Below are 17,614 nucleotides of genomic sequence, written 5' to 3'. Positions count from 1 at the left end.
ATGTATGTATGGAAAAAACAACGTATAGGGTTCAGTACTCTCTGCAGTTTCAAGCATCCACTGGGGGTCTTGGAACGTATCTACTGTGGCTAAGGGGAGCCAATTGTATATTTATGTGTATATGTTGTCAGATTAATATTTTTCCATCAAATAATATTGGATAATTGCACATTCAGGAACATTAAAATAATTCTTATTCAAATAATTGCAAACTGCTTTTTCTTTAAATTCTTTTTTTATCTGATATTTATCTCACCATGCTGTTAGGAGTTAATTGGACACTTAGGTAGTCAGGACCAGGGTCCCCAACAAGAAAACAGGGAGCCAGGACAACTAAGACAAAACCGCACTAGCATCCTGTTTGACAGCTTAGACAAGGCCAGGATAGCAACCTGTTTAGCAGCCCCTGTAGAAGTAACTTTTGCAAAACATCCCGAAACAAAACAATTAACCGTAAAATATGGATCACTATCTCAAGTCAAGGCAGTTAGTCTCCAGCTGTCAGCCCAAAAGACCATCAACATGTGAACAATAACCCAATAGGTAGACAGGGGCATGATCAGAGTCCTGATTGGCACGCCTTAGTGGCCAATCCCCAGGGGCCCACTCTCAGGATGCTCAAGATAGTTCTGCAAAAGAGCTTATAAAAACCCCTAGATTTGAATGCCAAAACGGCAACCCTCTCAGGTCCCCTACCTCTGTGGGAGCTTCGTACTATCGCTCAACAAACTTTGCCTTGCTGCCTCCCACTCTTCATCTGGCCTACTTCTTCATTCTTCTAAGCAGCGTGACCAAGAACTGTGGGCACAAAGGGAATAAAAATCCTGTAAAACCAAGACAAGCCTGATAGGTAAGCTCCCTTTCTTTATCAAAAGTGCCACCTACCAACCTGGAATGGTCTGCTTTTTTCTTCTACTCTCCCTGCCCTCTGGATGGGGCTTGTTTCAGATGACACAGAGAAGATCCTCAGTTTCAAACCGACAGCCATTTACACCCAGCTGTTATATCTCAACACAGAAACTGATGGATGGTTCTCCATGAAGACCACCTATCACTTCCCGGAAAGATCACTCTCTTTGCTGCCCTTTTGGGAGATGAGAAGTTACTTGCAGAAAGCAGTACTTGGAGTCTCACTTTATTTAGGAAACAACATGCATTTATTCATCAAAATGGTTTTTACTGAGCACCTACTTTGTGCTGATATGCGTGTTAGTTAAGGTGCACCGTGAGCAGGGCTCTGTGATCGGAATCCCGCACATGTTCTGGGAGTTAGCCCTGAGGACATCCAGAACTAATTCACATAAACTATTGGATATTGGAGGATACAGATAAGGTGCCTTGCCTTCCTGGTTCTGAAGGATCTTTGATAGTTTGTCCACTTGTGCTCATGTATTTTGGTGGTGTTTAGCATGTGGAGCTGACAATTAGCCTACAGGAATGGAAAACTGAATGCTGAAAGGTATTCGGGTAAGTGGGTCCTAACCTGACGGACAGAAATTCTCTCAGCAGATGTGAAGACCTTTGTTCCACTTTTTCTGCGTCCAGGTGTCAGGGACCAGAGTATTTGTGAAAAACTTTTTTTCCTGCGGCATCTGGGTGGCTCAGTTGGTTTAGTTTCTGACTCTTGATTTCAGCTCAGGTCAAGACCTCAGGGTTGTGCAGTTGAACCCCGTGTCTGGCTCTGTGCTGGGCAGGGGGCCTGTGTGAGATTCTCTCCCCCTCCCTCTCTGCTCTTCCCCCACCTCTCTCAAAACACACACACACACACACACACACACACACACACACACACCTTTTTTCCCCAGTTGCTAATTACCAAAAAACAATGACAAGTTTGTAGTTCCCACTAAAGACTACTGCAGTGTTTGGGAAAAACTTGTTCTTTATCCCTGGAGGCAGACAGGATCTCCCATGGAGGGAGCAAAACTACTGAGGGCTGGCACCCGCTGGGCTGAGAACGAAGTGCCTATCTCACCAGATTTTCTGTTCCCCTAAGAAATTTTTCTACCCAAAAGGGAGTTGTTTCCCGACCTTCAGATCCCTGGGCTACACTGTCATTAAGTTATGAGTAGAGATATTTAGCCAAAGTACCTGAGAAGGATTTTCAAAGAGATACAAGTAAAAGGTAATAATTTACATTGGAAACCACTGGACTTTTTTGTACAACTCAGTGCTAATGTTAAGAGTTAATTGGACACTTAGGTCCTTAGGGCCAGGGTCCCCAACAAGAGAACAAAAAAAGCCAGCACAGCAGAGACAAAACCACACTAGCATCCTGTTTGACAGCTTAGACAAGACCAGGATAGCATCCTGTCTAGCAGCCTCTGCAGAAGTGAATTTTGCAAACATCCCGAAACAAAACAATTAACCGTAAAACATGGATCACTATCACAAGTCGAGGCAGTTAGTCTCCAGATCAGCCCAAAGACCATCAACACGTGAACAATAACCCAATAGTTAGACAGGGGCATGATCAGAGTCCTGACTGGCACGCCTTAGTGGCCAATCCCCAGGGACCCACTCTCAGGAGGCTCAAGGTAGTTCTGCAAAAGAGCTTATAAAAACCCCTAGATTTGAATGCCAAAACGGCAACCCTCTCAGGTCCCCTGCCTCTGTGGGAGCTTCATACTATGGCTCAATAAACTTTGCCTTGCTGCCCCCCAGTCTTCAGCTGGCCTACCTCTTAATTCTTCAAAGTGGCTTGACCAAGAACCGCGGGTCCTAAGGGAATAAAAATCCTGTAACACTAATTAATTTGGAAGTGGAGGTGATATGGAAATTTTTTAGCAACACAATTTATGAATATTGACCTTTCCCAACCTCCAGTAGGGATAAAAAGTCTAAACAGAATATCCATGAAAGATAGAAATGGAAAAGTGTCTCTTACAAACAAAAGCCCTGGAATCAGAGGGTTAAACGGACGTTCTAGAAGCCTGGGATAAGCAATGCCGCTTACTCATTTAAATAGCACTGGGTGGTTACCACATTTTTCCACACCTACTTTTTGCTGAATGTGCAGTAATCACCTGTGATTGCTTTTGTAATTAAGAAACATAAAAGGAGTTCAAATTAATTGTTTTTCCCTAAAAAGTAAATACACAATTTGATGTCCACTATCAAGTACTCCTCATATCCTAGTCAGAGATTAGAGGCACAAGGGTAAACAACCTTATTGGACACACATGCAAGCACATTTGCACATAAACAACACGTGTATACACAACATATTTTCAGATACAACCGTATACCGTCACATCTCACACGCTCAAGTATTCCTCCATAATTCCCACTGAATACGTCCACCCTGACCACACCCACCACCATTCACATTCGTAAAACCACATTCATGCAATCAAGGTGCGATTGTGTATCTTGATAGTATGGGCATATATGGGAAAGGAGGGTGTATTCTAAGGTATTTGCTCCTGAGATGCATGGAGGCTGAGAAATCCCAAAACCTGTCATTTGCAATCCAGAGACGCCACCTGTCCAAGTCTGAATGCAGGACAAAACCTATGTCCTGGCTCAAAGACAGGCAGAGAGGACAAATTTTCCTTCAGTCAACATCTTTGTTCTATTCGGTCTTCAAGGAATTGGAGGAGGTCAACCCACACCGGGGAAGGCAATCTGCTTTAGTCTACTGATCCGAATGTTAATCTCACCCACAAACACCCTCCGAGACACACACACAGAATGATGTTGAACTAAGCACGGAGCTTCAGTGTCCTCTCCAGGCCTGGGAAGCTGCCCGAGTCCTGGGAACATTAGGATTCTGGTGAAGCCCTTCCCCTACCTTGAGGCAGCTGGGTCCAAATGTTCAAGCACAATTCTTTGAGAGGAGGTTCGAATTACTCTTTCTGGCATCAGCCATAGGAACAGAAGTGAGGGGCGGGCTTGTGACAACAGGCGGGCCATTTAATACACCCCAGTGCTCCTGCTCTCCTAGATCAAAGCACCATCTTCTTCCCATAGGAAGTCCCCTTCTGGTTGGCATTGTTTCTTTGTTGCACATTTCTGCAAAAGTTGATTCATCCGTTACTTCTGGGGACAGATGGAGCCTGGAGTTTCAGTCTTGCCACCATTTGTTTTGTTTGTGGGGGAAAAAACTTAATTGTTTCCATCTGGTCCACGGCTTGGGAGAGGGCTCCAGGGTGGTTAAAAAGCTGCCTCGTGGCTGCAGGGAGAGGCTGAGGCACAAGCTCTGGCACCAGGGGGCTGTCAGAGGGGCCCCCGCAAAGGCTGCTGGTCTCCAGAAGCTCCTCGTCGTGCTTGAGAGTGAGTCTCTCGAAGAGATACTCGCCCAGGCCAGCCTGGGGGCCGGCCAGCCTGCGAAGGTTAGTCAGGTGGTCGCCCATCTTCTCGATGAGTTTCACCTCCTCATCGAGGAAGTGGTTCTCCAGGAAGTCACAGAGCTGAGTGCCAGAAGAGGAGTAAACGTTGCCACTTACGCACCCACAGTGTGACAGATGGGGAAAGGAGGCTCAAAGGGAAATTTGCCCAATTAAATGTGGACGAAGGGAGTACTTACATGGGGGTCTGCGCGGGCAGAACCCAAGGCATGCAGATCCAAAAGGACCTGGTTCCGGTTCTTCTCCAGGACCACAGTGCCGCATTTCAGTGGACCTCAGCTACGCCCTGTGTTTACATACTGCTGATCCAACCAGAGCAAGATGCAGTCGGTGCCCAGAGACTGCACAGCTTACAAAGAGTAAAAAGATGTACTATCTGGCCATCTATAGTAAAAAATAAATGGCCATTTCTGATGCGGATTCACATTTTGTCATGTACATGGAAAGCTATAAAACTTCAGAAATGCAATAACACAGAAAAATCCACTTTAGAGTAAATATGAAGCGAGGATGACACAAGATTGGTCTCAGCTGGAAGAGGAAACCTGCATTCATTCAGAGCCACGAGGTGTTGTATTGAACAAAGGGAGAAGAGAGAGAGGAGGGCTTATATTGCAATTTGGTTGAAACTACAATTTTTTTTTTAAGATTTTATTTATTTACTTGCCAGAGAGAGACACAGCGAGAGAGGGAACACAAGTGGGGGGAGTGGGAGAGGGAGAAGCAGGCTTCCCGCGGAGCAGGGAGCCCGATGTGGGGCTCGATCCCAGGACCCTGGGACCATGACCTGAGTGGAAGGCAGAGGCTTAGTGACTGCGCCACCCAGGCGCCCCGAAACTACAATCTTTTATGTTAAAATATTTTCCTTGACGACATCGACATTGAAGTTACAGACTGGGGACACTGCAGGTCTGAACATTTTTTAGAAACCCATTCATTTCACTTGCTGGGCACTCCTAAGTGAAGGGAACACTGCCCCCCCTGGGTGGCTGCTTTGTTAGGCTCTCCAGGAGAAGGCTGGGTCCTAAGAAGTACAGGGGGTGTTACTAACGCAGATTTCAGACAGTTCTGGCAAATGGCATTAACGGTCTTCCCCTTAATTCATTATTTCACCCCACCGTAGGAATTACAGAGGTTGTGCTAAAGGAAATTGTCCATGAGTTCTCCAAACAGGTCATCCAGATTATGGATCCACAACTTACATGTGTGGAGATCCCTAGGGATTTTTTTCTTTAGGTTGATCTTACAAAGAAGTATCAGGGGCGCCTGGCTGGCACTGTTGGTTAAGTATCTGACTCTTGGTTTTGGCTCAGGTCATGATCTCAGGGTTCTGAGACTGAGCCCCGCAGCAGGCTCCACACTGCATGGAGCCTGCTTACCCTTCTCCCTCCCCCTTGGCACCTCCCCTCCCCTACTCGCGCAGGCGCACACTCTCTCTCTCTCTCAAAATCTTAAAAAACGGTATACAAAATTAGTTCACATAAGCCTTGACTTTTAAGCCTTGAAAATTTGAAATCTGAAATCCCAAATTTTGAATGTGCCCACTAGAAACACATCTCATACTGGATATTCCTCATCATGATAAATATATCCCCATCCTGGAAATTTTCCATTTTCTGTAATTGCATTTTGCCACTCTCATCTGTATGAACTACTATTTCATTTGTTTCAGTAAGAATCATAATACAGGCATCTTTATTGTCCCCAAATACTAAAATTTAGATCAGTGGAAACTATTGATATCCAGAGATATTTTCAAAAACCAAGAATTATAAATAGTTCTATGATGAGATTTAAAAACATATCAGAATTGGAAATATGTCTTGGACATTTCCTATGACAATGAATACTTTCCACTCTGTCAATCTTTAATTAGCATGTGGTTACCCGATTTATACCAAATAAGTGTTTGAAAACTATTATCTGTTGTTACCTTATCTCCTTTTTATTGTTTCTCTCAATTGTTACACCTCTTCCAGACATCTGTTGAAATTAAGTTCTAGGCCCAATAACTAGATTCAAACTCAGTCTCAACAGTTCACTAGATGTTTTATACGATATTCTCATAAAATCGGAATGATGAGATCTCATGGATTAATTGGTGGTTTTATACATCGGTGTAATAACATAATTTATAATATAAATATTTATAAAATAAACAGTTAAATGATATCTAATGTATGTGTTAAATTATCGTTATTATTTTAGACCTTTTGTTTGTGTAAACATTTTTTTGTAGCGGCCGAAACCCAGGAACAAGCCATAAACTTCTTGATTTTAAAATTATCCAAGGAGTGTTTTCTTAATGTTCTAGCTCCTTGCCATTCAAGGGGTGATCCATGGACCAATAACTTTGGCATCACTGGGCCTTGTTAAAATGTGGAATCTCGGGGCCCACCCCAGACTTCCTGAAATAGAGTCTGCGTTGTAATAAGACCCCACTAGAATTTTGTGCATATTAAGATATGAAATGTGCATTTTCAACCAACCCTGACTTCTCCCACATGAGAAATTGTAGATCATGTTGTCTGTACGCATGAGTATCAGTACGGTACGTACATATGTGTGCATTGCTTCTTACTCTTGCTACCTACCCATCGAGAGTGCTGTGCCTCTTTGGGCTCTCCTTGCCCTCTGTGTAGGGGGCTGGCTTCAGAGTTCACCTGGGAAGCTCCCCAGTTGGCAAACCAACACCTGATGTGTCCTCTCTCTTTCCATTGACACCTGCACATCTACACTGGGAATCAGGGCTGTGAGAAAGATGGAATGATCTAAAGTGTGTAAAACACTTAGTTCAGCTCCCAACATGGACCAAGCGTTAGCAGCAAGAAGGATGGGTTAATGTCCTTAAGTGAATACAGTGTTCAGGCATACTCTGGGAAAGACATCAAATGTCACATGTATATTTTAAATAATTATTCACATGTAGAAATAAAATGTTTTTTAAATATAGAAAGGGGGACAAAGGTCTTCTTTCAAATGTATTCATTCCCAGGTTGGTCCAATTGACCAACAGAAGAAAAGAATATCAAATGCTGGAAATTACACTGCAAAAACAAAATGCATACCAGGTGGATCTTTAAGTCAAGACTTGCCAGTGGGTTTTTCTTAGTTCTTGTCTGTAGATCACCTGCCTCAAAAACTCTCAGGACACTAACACAGATCACAGGTTCCTGGATCAACGTAATGAGAATTTCTTTTGTGGAACCTGGGAAGCTCCCCAGTTGGCAAACCAATCACCACTGGTGATTGTAGGGCTTACGTTTCCAACTGCTCTTGGCTTTCTCCAACATGCTGAGCAGACCCGGGACAGAGGAGCCTGGGGACTCGCTGAGACTTGGAAGCTAATGGCCGTATCATATTGTTATTCTGCAGTCCCCGATGGGGGCTCTGGAGGTGTTATTTCTGTTTCAGAGAAACCCTCATTAAAGCAACCTGGGGAGCCCCAAGCTGAAGAACCCACACTGGTAAAGAGTCTCTTGATTTCCCTCCATCTTTTGCTGGGTTTGGGGCCCCCCGACCAGGAGGCAGCCTGGATAGTCCTATCACACTGCCTGTTAGGAATATGGCCCTGGCAAGACAGAGAAGCTCTCCTGAGACAGAATCTCACAGGGAGAAAGGGGACATCTGGTTTGCTCCCCGCCCCCCCCATGAAATCCCACTCTGAAGAGAATGTGAAAGTTGAAATGACATGGCGTCACTTATGTCCAGGGGTTTTCAAGTGGAGCCAGGAGGTCATTCAGGACCTTATGCCCGTCCTCACCCAGTGGAACCATGAACTTTGAATGGGGCCAACCCACAAATATCTCAAGGACTATGCACGAACACACCTGCAAGTTCTTACAGTAATGGACTTTAGCAGCCAGTTAAGCCAAGATTCGTTTTCTGCCATCAACACCAATCAAAATTCTTTGTGAGCAACGTATTCAAGCATTCACTTTTGTCCTTAAAAACCCCTGACTTCTCCCTAGTGAGACACTCTGTGGGTTGCTACCCACATCTCTGTACCCTGCATTGCAATTCTTTGATCTCAAATAAATGCTTTTGCTTAAATATTGTCTCCTGACAATTTTAGGTTGACAAGTGTCATTTGCTCTTTTTGACTCAGGACAGAGTTTTCCCCAAAACAGTTTCATGTAGTGTTCTCTTTGTGCTCTACCTCCAGCTTCCTAACCTTTGCTGTGCGTTACAAATAACCACAAAAGGGGGCGCCTGGGTGGCTCAGTCGGTCAAGTGTCGGACTCGATTTCAGCTCAGGTCATGTTCTCAGGGTTGTGGGATCAAGCCCGGCTTAGGGCTCCACACTCAGTGGGGAATCTCCTTGGAATTCTCTCTCCCTCTCCCTCTGCCCCAACCCCCGGCTCACCCTGTTCTCTCTCTCCCGAAAATAAAATCTTTAAAAGACAAAAACAAAAAGACCCCCAAACAACCACAGAGGGTTTGACACTCAACATCCACACAGGTAAGGAAACAGTTTCCACCTCCTGTGTCTCCTTTACTGTCACACGGAGCCCTTCTGACACTTTTGCACCCCCTCCCCCCAACCAACAAGCAAGCCTCCAACACCAGCTGGGTGTCCAAGAATTCAACTCAATTCTGCCACCATCTACCCCAAGACACATCAGGTCCCACGGGTGAGGGCTCCAGTCCCCACGAGACACACCCCCATACACACACACTTTGGGTTTCTGAGCGACCAGCTATAGATCGGAGGTTCCAACAACCCCCTCCTTGAGTGATTAATTTAGCTAGAGCAGCTCACAGAACTCAGGGGAACACTCACGTTTGTCAGTCTGTTGAAGGACTGGGGTGTGTCACTCTCCTGGTGTGGATGTGTTCGCAGCCTGGAAGCTCTCCAAACGCCCTGCTACTGGGATCTTACGGAGGCTTCCTCTCGTGGGCATAGTTGACCATCGGCTCCATTTCCAGCCCCTTCCCTCTCTAGAGAAGGGGGGTGGGGGTGGGTTTGCGAGTTCCCAATCTTCTAATCATGGCTTGGTCTTTCTGGTGACCAGCCCCACCCAGGAGCCCACCCAGAGTTGTCTCATTAGCACAAGAGATGCTCCCAGGGCCCTTATCACTTAAGAAATTGCAGGGATTTTAGGAGCTCTGTGTCAGGAACCAGGGGCAGAGACCTATATTTATATTTTTTCTATTATCTCATGCCACGTTTCAAGCCAAACCCAACAAATGAATATCCCTGGGGGGTGGGAACCACTCGTTATGGTATTTAGAGCTCACCAGGTGATTCTGATGTGCAGACTAAGAACCAGTCTATTTTCTCACTTATCACACTTCAACCTGCATATGAAACACCTGGAATTATTAAGAACCCCAGATATTGGTTCAGTAGGGCTGGCTTGTGCCTGAGAGTCTGTATTTCTTAAAAGTTACAGATCCTTGGATTAGACTGTATGAACCTCCTCTTTACTCAGGTAAAACTGGATGAAGAAAAAATAAATTGACCCGAGGTGATAAGGAGGAACAAAAAAAGCTGTAATACATGTTCTGTTTCAGAGAATTTTATTAATCCTGAAAGAAAGTAATCAACCATAACATTGCAATGGTTTTTTTAAATAACAAAATGTAAAGGTTAAAAGAATATCCCCCATTCCCCAAGGCAAAGAGAATTCCCACTGAAACACTCCCTGAAAGTGGAAAATTCTACACCCAGGAGAGGGCACTGTTCCAGGGGTACAGCTCTTCTCCACAATCATCTCCCAGTTACCCAAGTTTTCGTCATTTACCCACCCGCACCGACGAATTTCATAGCTTTCTATTGACATTAGGGTATAACATGGCTTCCCCATGTTGGCTCAGTTTCTTAAACGATACTTGATTTACAAAGGACAAGTGACAACTTCATAAGCTCCATTTTAAATACAACTTAAATGCACAAAGTTTAAAGGCGGTGTCTGTCTGGTGACCCCCAGTGTCACCTGGAACCCCAGCACGCACACAGACACCTCCACAGGTGCCTGACTCACGGGACACAGAAAAGAGGTGCTCCTGCCTCTTTTCCCATCTTTCAGCCACTTCCAGTGAAGGGACACCGGATGCCCAGTCTTCTCTCCACGCGGCCACCCTCAGGCATTCTCCTCAGTGGCAGAGGATCCTCCTCACTGGGACCCTGGGAACCTGTCTTTCTGACACCTCTAAGATGTGAGGGCTCGGACCAGCAGGTGTAGACTTCTCTGGAGGGAGACAGGAGCAGCTGAAAACCTGGAGCTCCGCCATCCTGCGCCCCATCTCATGTCCCATCCTTGCCCCCACTGGCCTGGAACATGCCTGGGTGGTGGAGGTTAGGGCCGGCACAAGCCTGGACAGGGCTCAGACCAGGTGAGTTGGGTGGGGCTTGGGGGGTCAAAGCCGGGCATCAGGGCTGGTGTCTTCCCGGTCACCTGGGGTTATCTGTTTGGATCCAAGAGAAGTGTACTGGGGAGCGGCTGAAGAGCCCGGACAGCCCCCAGACCAGGTCACCAGGGACTCAGCTTGGGGGTTTAGAAGAGGCCGAATCTTGCTTTCTGTGGAGGGTTCTGGCAAGTCTGGAGAGCGACCTGAGAAGACATCTTACCTGGTGCCTGGATGCTGAGTTTGGCGTTCTGGCCACATTTTCCCACGACAGGCTGCGCGTGGGGCCTTGAGGCCACGGGAGGATGCCTGGCTTGTGTCTGGGCCAGTGTCTTCCTGGCAAACTGGGGAACACCAGGGGAGAAAACATCAGGCCTGCTGGCTGTCAACTTGGCAACGAGAGGCGGGTCCTGGCAGGAGCTTTTTAGAGCTTGGCAGGGCAAGTCCACCACCCCACATCTTTGGGCTGGTTCACAAGCACGCATTTCCGGGGCTTTACTGAGAGGCAGTGTGGACCGCCTGTCAGGTATCACAACCGGTGGCTGACCTGTGGGGACCGGGCCCAGGACAGATCGCTTAGTATTTGTTTGGACGGGCAGTGGCCTGGTGGGGCGCTGTGGGAGAAGGAACCGCGTGTTAGACACCTCAGGAATCACAACTCTCAACCATACTCCACGCAGGACTGACGCATTCAGCCATATCACAGTAGAAACCATGGAAATCAGAAGCAACGGAGGACACAAAGGTAAAACAGCAGACTCAGACAATAAATAGGGGGAAATAACTAACACTCAGGATTGTCTCTACATCAGAAGGAAACAAAGGAGCAACCCAATTTAAGCAGACAGCACGTACAAAACTAAATGTCACAGCAAAAGATGTGCAGTCATCACACATTTGCAGAGATACGCTCCTCAGAGGTGGTGGTGGGGGGGCAATTACAATACCCGTCTAGTGTTTGTTGCCTATCAGATTTGACAATTAAAACTTTCCTTATGCCGTTTGTTGTTAAGATCCAGGGAGCATACAACGTGCAGAGTGTAAATGGCAACCATCCTTTTGAAGGGTATCTTGAAAGATGCCTCGTCTTGATATAGGATCACAGAGGGCATCTGATAGAACCCTTCACCTGGGCACAGAAACGCCTCCACAAACACTTGCCGGCCGACTTGCACAAAACAGAAAAAATACGTGCTTCAAATAAAGAAACTGTAATATGAAAAATACGTAGGACTCCTAGGTGGTTCCTCCAGGCCAGCCCGGGTTTGAATGTAACCCCGCACACCCGAGCAGCACAGAACGAAGCAGAACGCAGATGGAGACCCGGAGCAGGGAAGCAGAAGCGAGACTCACCCTCAGGTGGGCACCCACGTCCATGGGCTCCTTCCGGGAGCTCTGCTGCTTCTGTGGTCGTCTGACGGGCGGTCTCAGTGGCAGAGCCTCCCTCTTCCGCTCTCCTGGCCTGCAGGGCAGATCATGTGAACTGTCCGGATGCCCCTGACCTTCCTGCCCACACAGAAACCGGGAACCAGGAACGCTCCTGGGGCCCAGACCTCGCCCTTGGTTAGGGGAAAGGGGGCTCCACTGCCCGCCAATCGCTCCGACTCTGTGATTCCGCACCTCTGTCTTGGTTCCTTCCTGCTGTCCGTCCTGTGGGAGGACCCTGGGATCTGTAAGTCCTGAGGCCTCTTGGGTTCCAAGTTTTCATTCTTCCTGGAGCCCAAGGGCTGGGGGGCCAGGCCCCAGGCCCAGCACTTCCCGGGGCACCTCCTGCTGCTGGCCAGGTGCCCGAAGAGCCCGCAGTTCTTGCACTTCACCTGCGGACGGAGGGAGAGAGTGCTCAGTGACACAGCGGAAATCGGGGGCGGCTTTCAAAGGTTCATGTCAGGACAGATATTTGGAGTTGGTATTCGTTTGGGGGAGAGGAGGACACAGACCCAGGGCCCATGGCCAGGAAATTCAAGATGTAATGGCCCTGCTCAGAGCCCATTGTATAGAAAGCGATCTAGAGGAAGGAATTTAGCATCTAAAGGAGATGTCCACAAACTGGATTTGAGTACTGCACAGACACTAAGCGGAACGGGACGCTAAACAGGGAATAAGGTTGCTCCTCAGAGGGTCTGAATGGGCCAGTCCCCCAGTTAGGACATCAGAAACAGGCCAGGCTTGGCTAAGTCGGAATCCCTGAGTTATAGACACACAGGTTTCTGTGTTTAAACTCAATCTTTGGGGGCCATGCAGATCCTCTGGTTCCTGAAACACTCAAGCTCCCACTTACCCCGGTGTACGCCTCCTCTGGGGGGGGGATTCCTTCGCCCCACTGGCCCCCTCTGTAGCTTCTTCATGTTCTGAGCTATAGGGGGTCTTGGGGGCCGCGGGTATGTGCAATCCCCTGCCATATCCTTGGGCTTCTGGTCTTTCTCCCTCAGGGACGGATTGTTGGATTCTCTACTCACGAGAAAAGGACCAAAAAAAAAATAATAATAATAATTATGTAGACACGGAGACAGAAGTCCCTCATACCCCTACTTCTCTGCCTGGATTGCATGGGGGGCTCACCGATCCCTAAGTACATCCACAGTGATGTGGTCCCTCATGAACTGATGTCCCATTCTGTGCCATTTTGTGATGTTTTTCCATCATTACTTACTCCCAGGTTAGGACACTGCCTGAGAAAAGGCCACTTGGTCTATAAATGGTGAAAATTAGATTTGCAACCTGAAAACATCAGTGTAACTCAGGCCCGCGTCCTGGGTTTTCGTCCAGCTGCTCCCTCCAAGCTCAAAGCCTCTCCCCATATTTATCAAAACCAATAAGCAGGCCAACAACTAGTGATTCTTTCCCTACGGATTTCCTGAAAACCCAGTTTCCTTTTTTTTTTAAGATTTTATTTATTTATTTGAGAATGAGAGACAGAGAGCACGAGAGGGAAGAGGGTCAGAGGGAGAAGCAGACTCCCCGCTGAGCAGGGAGCCCGATGCGGGACTCGATCCCGGGACTCCAGGATCATGACCTGAGCCGAAGGCAGTCGCTCAACCGACTGAGCCAGCCAGGCGCCCAGAAAACTCAGTTTCCACAGATAACATCTTACCGAGAAAACCTGCCACTTCCTCTGACAAAGGTTTGCAGGGATTTGATGCGATGCTAATGAACACCTGTGAAACTTCATACGTGACCCCCCCCGTCACCATGACAACATGCCGGTTTTTCAGCAGGGGCACAGAGGCGCACAGGGACCCGCAACCTGAGGTTACCTTGTCAGCTCCACGAGGACGGGCAAAGCTCACAAAGAAAAGCCCGGGAGACGGAGAGGGTCACACATGTCGGAAGCCGCCCGGCAGGTCTGCGCACAAGTCTGCAGCCCACCCCCGCGCCCCATAGGGAGGCCCCGGCCACGCTGCTCCGCGACGTTCGTCCCACCTCTCCTCTTGGTGTCTCCGTAAAGCTGTGAGAGGCCGCTCCCCTGAAGGCTGACATCTCTTACTGGAGACACAGCGGGCACTAGGGTCCTCTCCTGGCATCAGGGGAAACCGGAGCATTACCTCCACGGCGGCAGCAACGACCCATTTCTCCGTCATCAAGTCAAGCTGGCAGAGAGGAAAGAGGATCAAGATGCAGTCAGAGTTCTGCACACGGGAGGACGCCTTCAGATCATGGACGATCATAAACTCCGAATTTTTCGTGCGCTCTTGGACGCAACGCTAATCAGAGAGTAAAGGCTCTTTCCTCCACCTCAACAGTGAGTTTGCCGATGACCTCCACGAGGGGGAGCTGTGGGCAGAGGGAATGCTGGTGGTCCCCAGGTGGAAACTGAGGCCAGCACAGTCGCCTCTGCCTGCCCATCTGATCACTGCACGTCCCTGTAATTGGCCAGTGCCCAAATATCCACGTTGCTAATCATGGGCTTTCACCCCGGGTCACGGTCATGGGAGGAGAAGCTGCCTCAGCACTAGACTGGGAGGCCACCTCCTTCCTCCTCATGTCACCTGCCAACCTGTCCCACGCTTACGTCTCTCTGTGGAATCCCAAGCTGCTTTAAGAATTCTTTCCCCTGTTCCATCGAAAGCCTGGTGGGGTCCATCGGGGTTGGTCTGTCCCAGGGACTCTGTTGCCCTGCGGGGGATAGAAAATGAAACCACTGAATTCTGCACATCCCTGGACTCCCCAATGCACAACGCAGCCAGCTCCCATCTCTCAGCACGCTGCCGACTCCCCTTTTACCTTTTGTTCAAACTACACCTCCATAATCTTCTACTAGGAACATAGTACCAATTTGAATGAGAAATAAGGCAATGAATTTTTTAAAAAATTCCCCACTAGACTTAAATGTTTCATATATATGTGAAATGCAGATAACATACTTAGGGACCTTATACTGTACCATAAAACACTTGGAAAAAGGGATCATGTAATCGGGTTCAAAAAGAAAATTCAATATATTAGAAAACTGGATATCTTACACTGTATATTTCCCCTTTGTCATAATTGAACAAAAGTAAATATAACTACACTATTTAACTTCTTTATAAGATTAAGTATGGTCAAACTATTCACTACATTTCCAGAAATTCTGAAATCAAATTCCTTAAAATAAAAAATGAAATTCAAATGGAAATTATAGAGAAGGAAATAAAAGATCAAGCACTTTATGCCAAAACTTAGGAGCAGGGCAAAACCTTGTTCAGGGGGGAAATTCCTAAATGGTCTAAATGGCCATATTATATGCAAATATAAAATTTATAGGAAGTGTTCATCTTAAGATACTGTAGCAGAGAGAAAAAAAAAAAGAAACTGGAGCAGAAAAACAAAAGATTACAAGAGGGGGGCGCCAGGGTGGCTCAGTCGTTTAAGCGTCTGCCTTTGGCTCAGTTCATGATCCCAGGGTCCTGGGATGGAGCCCCGGGGTCGGGTCAGCTCCCTGCTCAGCGGGAAGCCTGCTTCTCCCTCTCCCCACACCCCACTCATGCACTCTCTCTCCATCTCTCTCAAACAAATAAATGAAATCCTCAAAAAAAAAGAAAAAAATGAAATTAATTAATCAAAAACTAAATGGGATTAGGAGTACCTGGCTGGCTCAATCAGTAGGGCATGCAACTCTTTTTTTTTTTTTAAGATTTTATTTATTTATTTGACAGAGAGAGAGAAAGAGCACAAGTAGGCAGGCAGGCAGAGGCAGAGGGAGAAGCAGGTTCCCCGCTGAGCAGGGAGCCCGATGTGGGGCTTGATCCCAGGACCCTGGGATCATGACCTGAGCCGAAGGCAGACGCTTAACCGACTGAGCCACCCAGGCGCCCCATGGGCATGCAACCCTTGATCTCAGGGTAGTGAGTTCAAGCCCCACATTGGGGCAGAGTTTACATACATACATACATACATAAATGGGATCTAATGGGAAAAGAGTGTATAGGAAAATATATTATTTCTTTGAAAACAGCAATAGAACGCATTACCACAGACTGTCATAAAAAGATAATAAAATTTATCATAATAGATTATATTAGAAGAAATGCCATATCCAATCTTGAGGCAAACATATTTGAAAATCCAGTGTAAAGTACAATTTCCTCTTCGAATTTTTTTTTTAAGTAAACTCTGCACCCAGTGTGGGGCTGGAACTCCCCACCTCGAGATGAAGAGTCTCATACTCCACCGACTGAGTCAGCCAGGCGCCCCTCCTTCAAACTTTAAATGACCAAAATTGAGTAGCGAGAAACATTTCCCAAGGACAAATTAAGGTAGAATAATTCTTGCCTCTCCATTGGATTGGGAGCTTCATAGCTGAGGTGCTGCTCTGTTTCATTTTTGGCTTCATGATCAGGGCTCTGAATTTCAACCAGCTCCAAACAAGTTCTCATGAACGCATTGGCATAAAAGATAAATTAATAAATCACTTATACTTTTTTAAAAGCCCTGGGTCTGGGTGATCATTCTCTGCAATGATCTAAAACTTAACACTTGTCTAAAAATTAACATTTTTGAAGTAGATTTTGAATCAGGATCTGCCCGAAGAAATTCTACGAAACAATTAACGAATCTTTACTTTAACACCTAAAATGGCCCCCTCTCCCTATTTTCTTCTATTTCTGTGAGGGGTACACAGAGGCCCCAAATGGTCATGGAAACTAACCTGTGGTTTTGTGTCTGTCGGTGGCCACTCAGATATGTGGATCCTGGGCCAACTCCACTGGAGACAGAGGATTTTCTGGGATGACTGAGAAGGCCAGGTCTTCTTCTGGGCTTTTATACAGCTTGGAATCCCCAGGAAATCCCTTCCCACTAACGCAATCAGCCTAATCTAATCTTGTGTGAGCTCATCTTTTGTGTGTGAGCTAATCTTTGCCTGCTTGCCCAGGATTGGAAAGGATATTTGCTTTATCGGAAGAAATGTTTTATTGTTTACTTCCTCAGCACTTTCATTGTATCTCATGTGTATGTATCTGAAACAATACACTATAATTTGGTTTTTGCCATTCCCAGGGATTTTTAAAAGAAACACATATAACTATATATTTTTTAACACTATACACAATGCTAAAAATGTTTATGCATATGTTGCCAGTGGGAGAGGTTGTGCGTGTGTCGGGGCACGGGCTGTGTGGCAAATCTCTGAACCTCTGCTCAATATTGTTGTGAGCCAAAAACTGCCCCAGAGAATAAAATCTATTTTTATTTATTTTCAAGATTTTGTTTATTTATTTGCCAGAGAGAGAGAGAGACAGCTAGAGAGGGAACCCAAGCAGGGGGAGTGGGAGAGGGAGAAGCAGACTCCCCACTGAGCAGGGAGCCTAATGTGGGGCTCGATCCCAGGACGCCGGGATCATGACCTGAGCTGAAGGCAGAGGCTTAATGACTGAGCCACCCAGGTGCCCCTAAAATCTATTTTTAAAAAATATTTACGAGTATGCCAACATACT

At 46.8% G+C, this 17,614-nt stretch overlaps 2 protein-coding genes across 2 annotated transcripts; both read right to left on the bottom strand.

Annotated features, from left to right (window-relative positions):
• Positions 1-4,028: 4,028 nt before the first annotated feature.
• On the bottom strand, positions 4,029-10,586 carry LOC148163271 (uncharacterized). Its single transcript, XM_088027018.1, has 3 exons — positions 10,473-10,586; positions 4,529-4,588; positions 4,029-4,412 (listed from the first exon to the last, which is right to left on the bottom strand). Exons 1-3 carry the CDS (start codon positions 10,584-10,586, stop codon positions 4,029-4,031), a joined length of 558 nt encoding a protein of 185 aa, XP_087883144.1.
• Positions 10,587-10,712: 126 nt separating this feature from the next.
• LOC148163270 (protein FAM90A27P-like) lies at positions 10,713-14,781 on the bottom strand. The gene is made up of 7 exons (XM_088027017.1): positions 14,710-14,781; positions 14,121-14,287; positions 13,009-13,148; positions 12,321-12,543; positions 12,054-12,162; positions 10,924-11,314; positions 10,713-10,840 (listed from the first exon to the last, which is right to left on the bottom strand). Exons 1-7 carry the CDS (start codon positions 14,779-14,781, stop codon positions 10,713-10,715), a joined length of 1,230 nt encoding a protein of 409 aa, XP_087883143.1.
• Positions 14,782-17,614: the final 2,833 nt, after the last annotated feature.

The sequence above is a fragment of the Eumetopias jubatus genome, unplaced genomic scaffold (genome assembly GCF_037043125.1).
Source record: "Eumetopias jubatus isolate StellerSeaLion01/CBP00866 unplaced genomic scaffold, mEumJub1_p1.0 scaffold_10, whole genome shotgun sequence".
Taxonomy (NCBI): domain Eukaryota; kingdom Metazoa; phylum Chordata; class Mammalia; order Carnivora; family Otariidae; genus Eumetopias; species Eumetopias jubatus.
Note: the sequence above shows the minus strand (reverse complement) of the source record. Positions and strands in the feature narration are given on the sequence as shown.

Excerpts from the sequence above, each read along its gene's own strand:
- LOC148163270 (XM_088027017.1), bottom strand. The coding sequence starts at position 14,781 with ATGGACCCCACCAGGCTTTCGATGGAACAGGGGAAAGAATTCTTAAAG. Across the intron at positions 14,288-14,709 it reads TTGGGATTCCACAGAGAGAC|CTTGACTTGATGACGGAGAA; the intron begins GTAAGCGTGGGA and ends CCTCTCTGCCAG. Across the intron at positions 12,163-12,320 it reads AGGAAGGAACCAAGACAGAG|GCCAGGAGAGCGGAAGAGGG; the intron begins GTGCGGAATCAC and ends TCTGCCCTGCAG.
- LOC148163271 (XM_088027018.1), bottom strand. The coding sequence starts at position 10,586 with ATGGCGGAGCTCCAGGTTTTCAGCTGCTCCTGTCTCCCTCCAGAGAAG. Across the intron at positions 4,589-10,472 it reads GACAGGTTCCCAGGGTCCCA|AACCGGAACCAGGTCCTTTT; the intron begins GTGAGGAGGATC and ends GTCCTGGAGAAG. Across the intron at positions 4,413-4,528 it reads CTGCCCGCGCAGACCCCCAT|CTCTGTGACTTCCTGGAGAA; the intron begins GTAAGTACTCCC and ends TCTGGCACTCAG.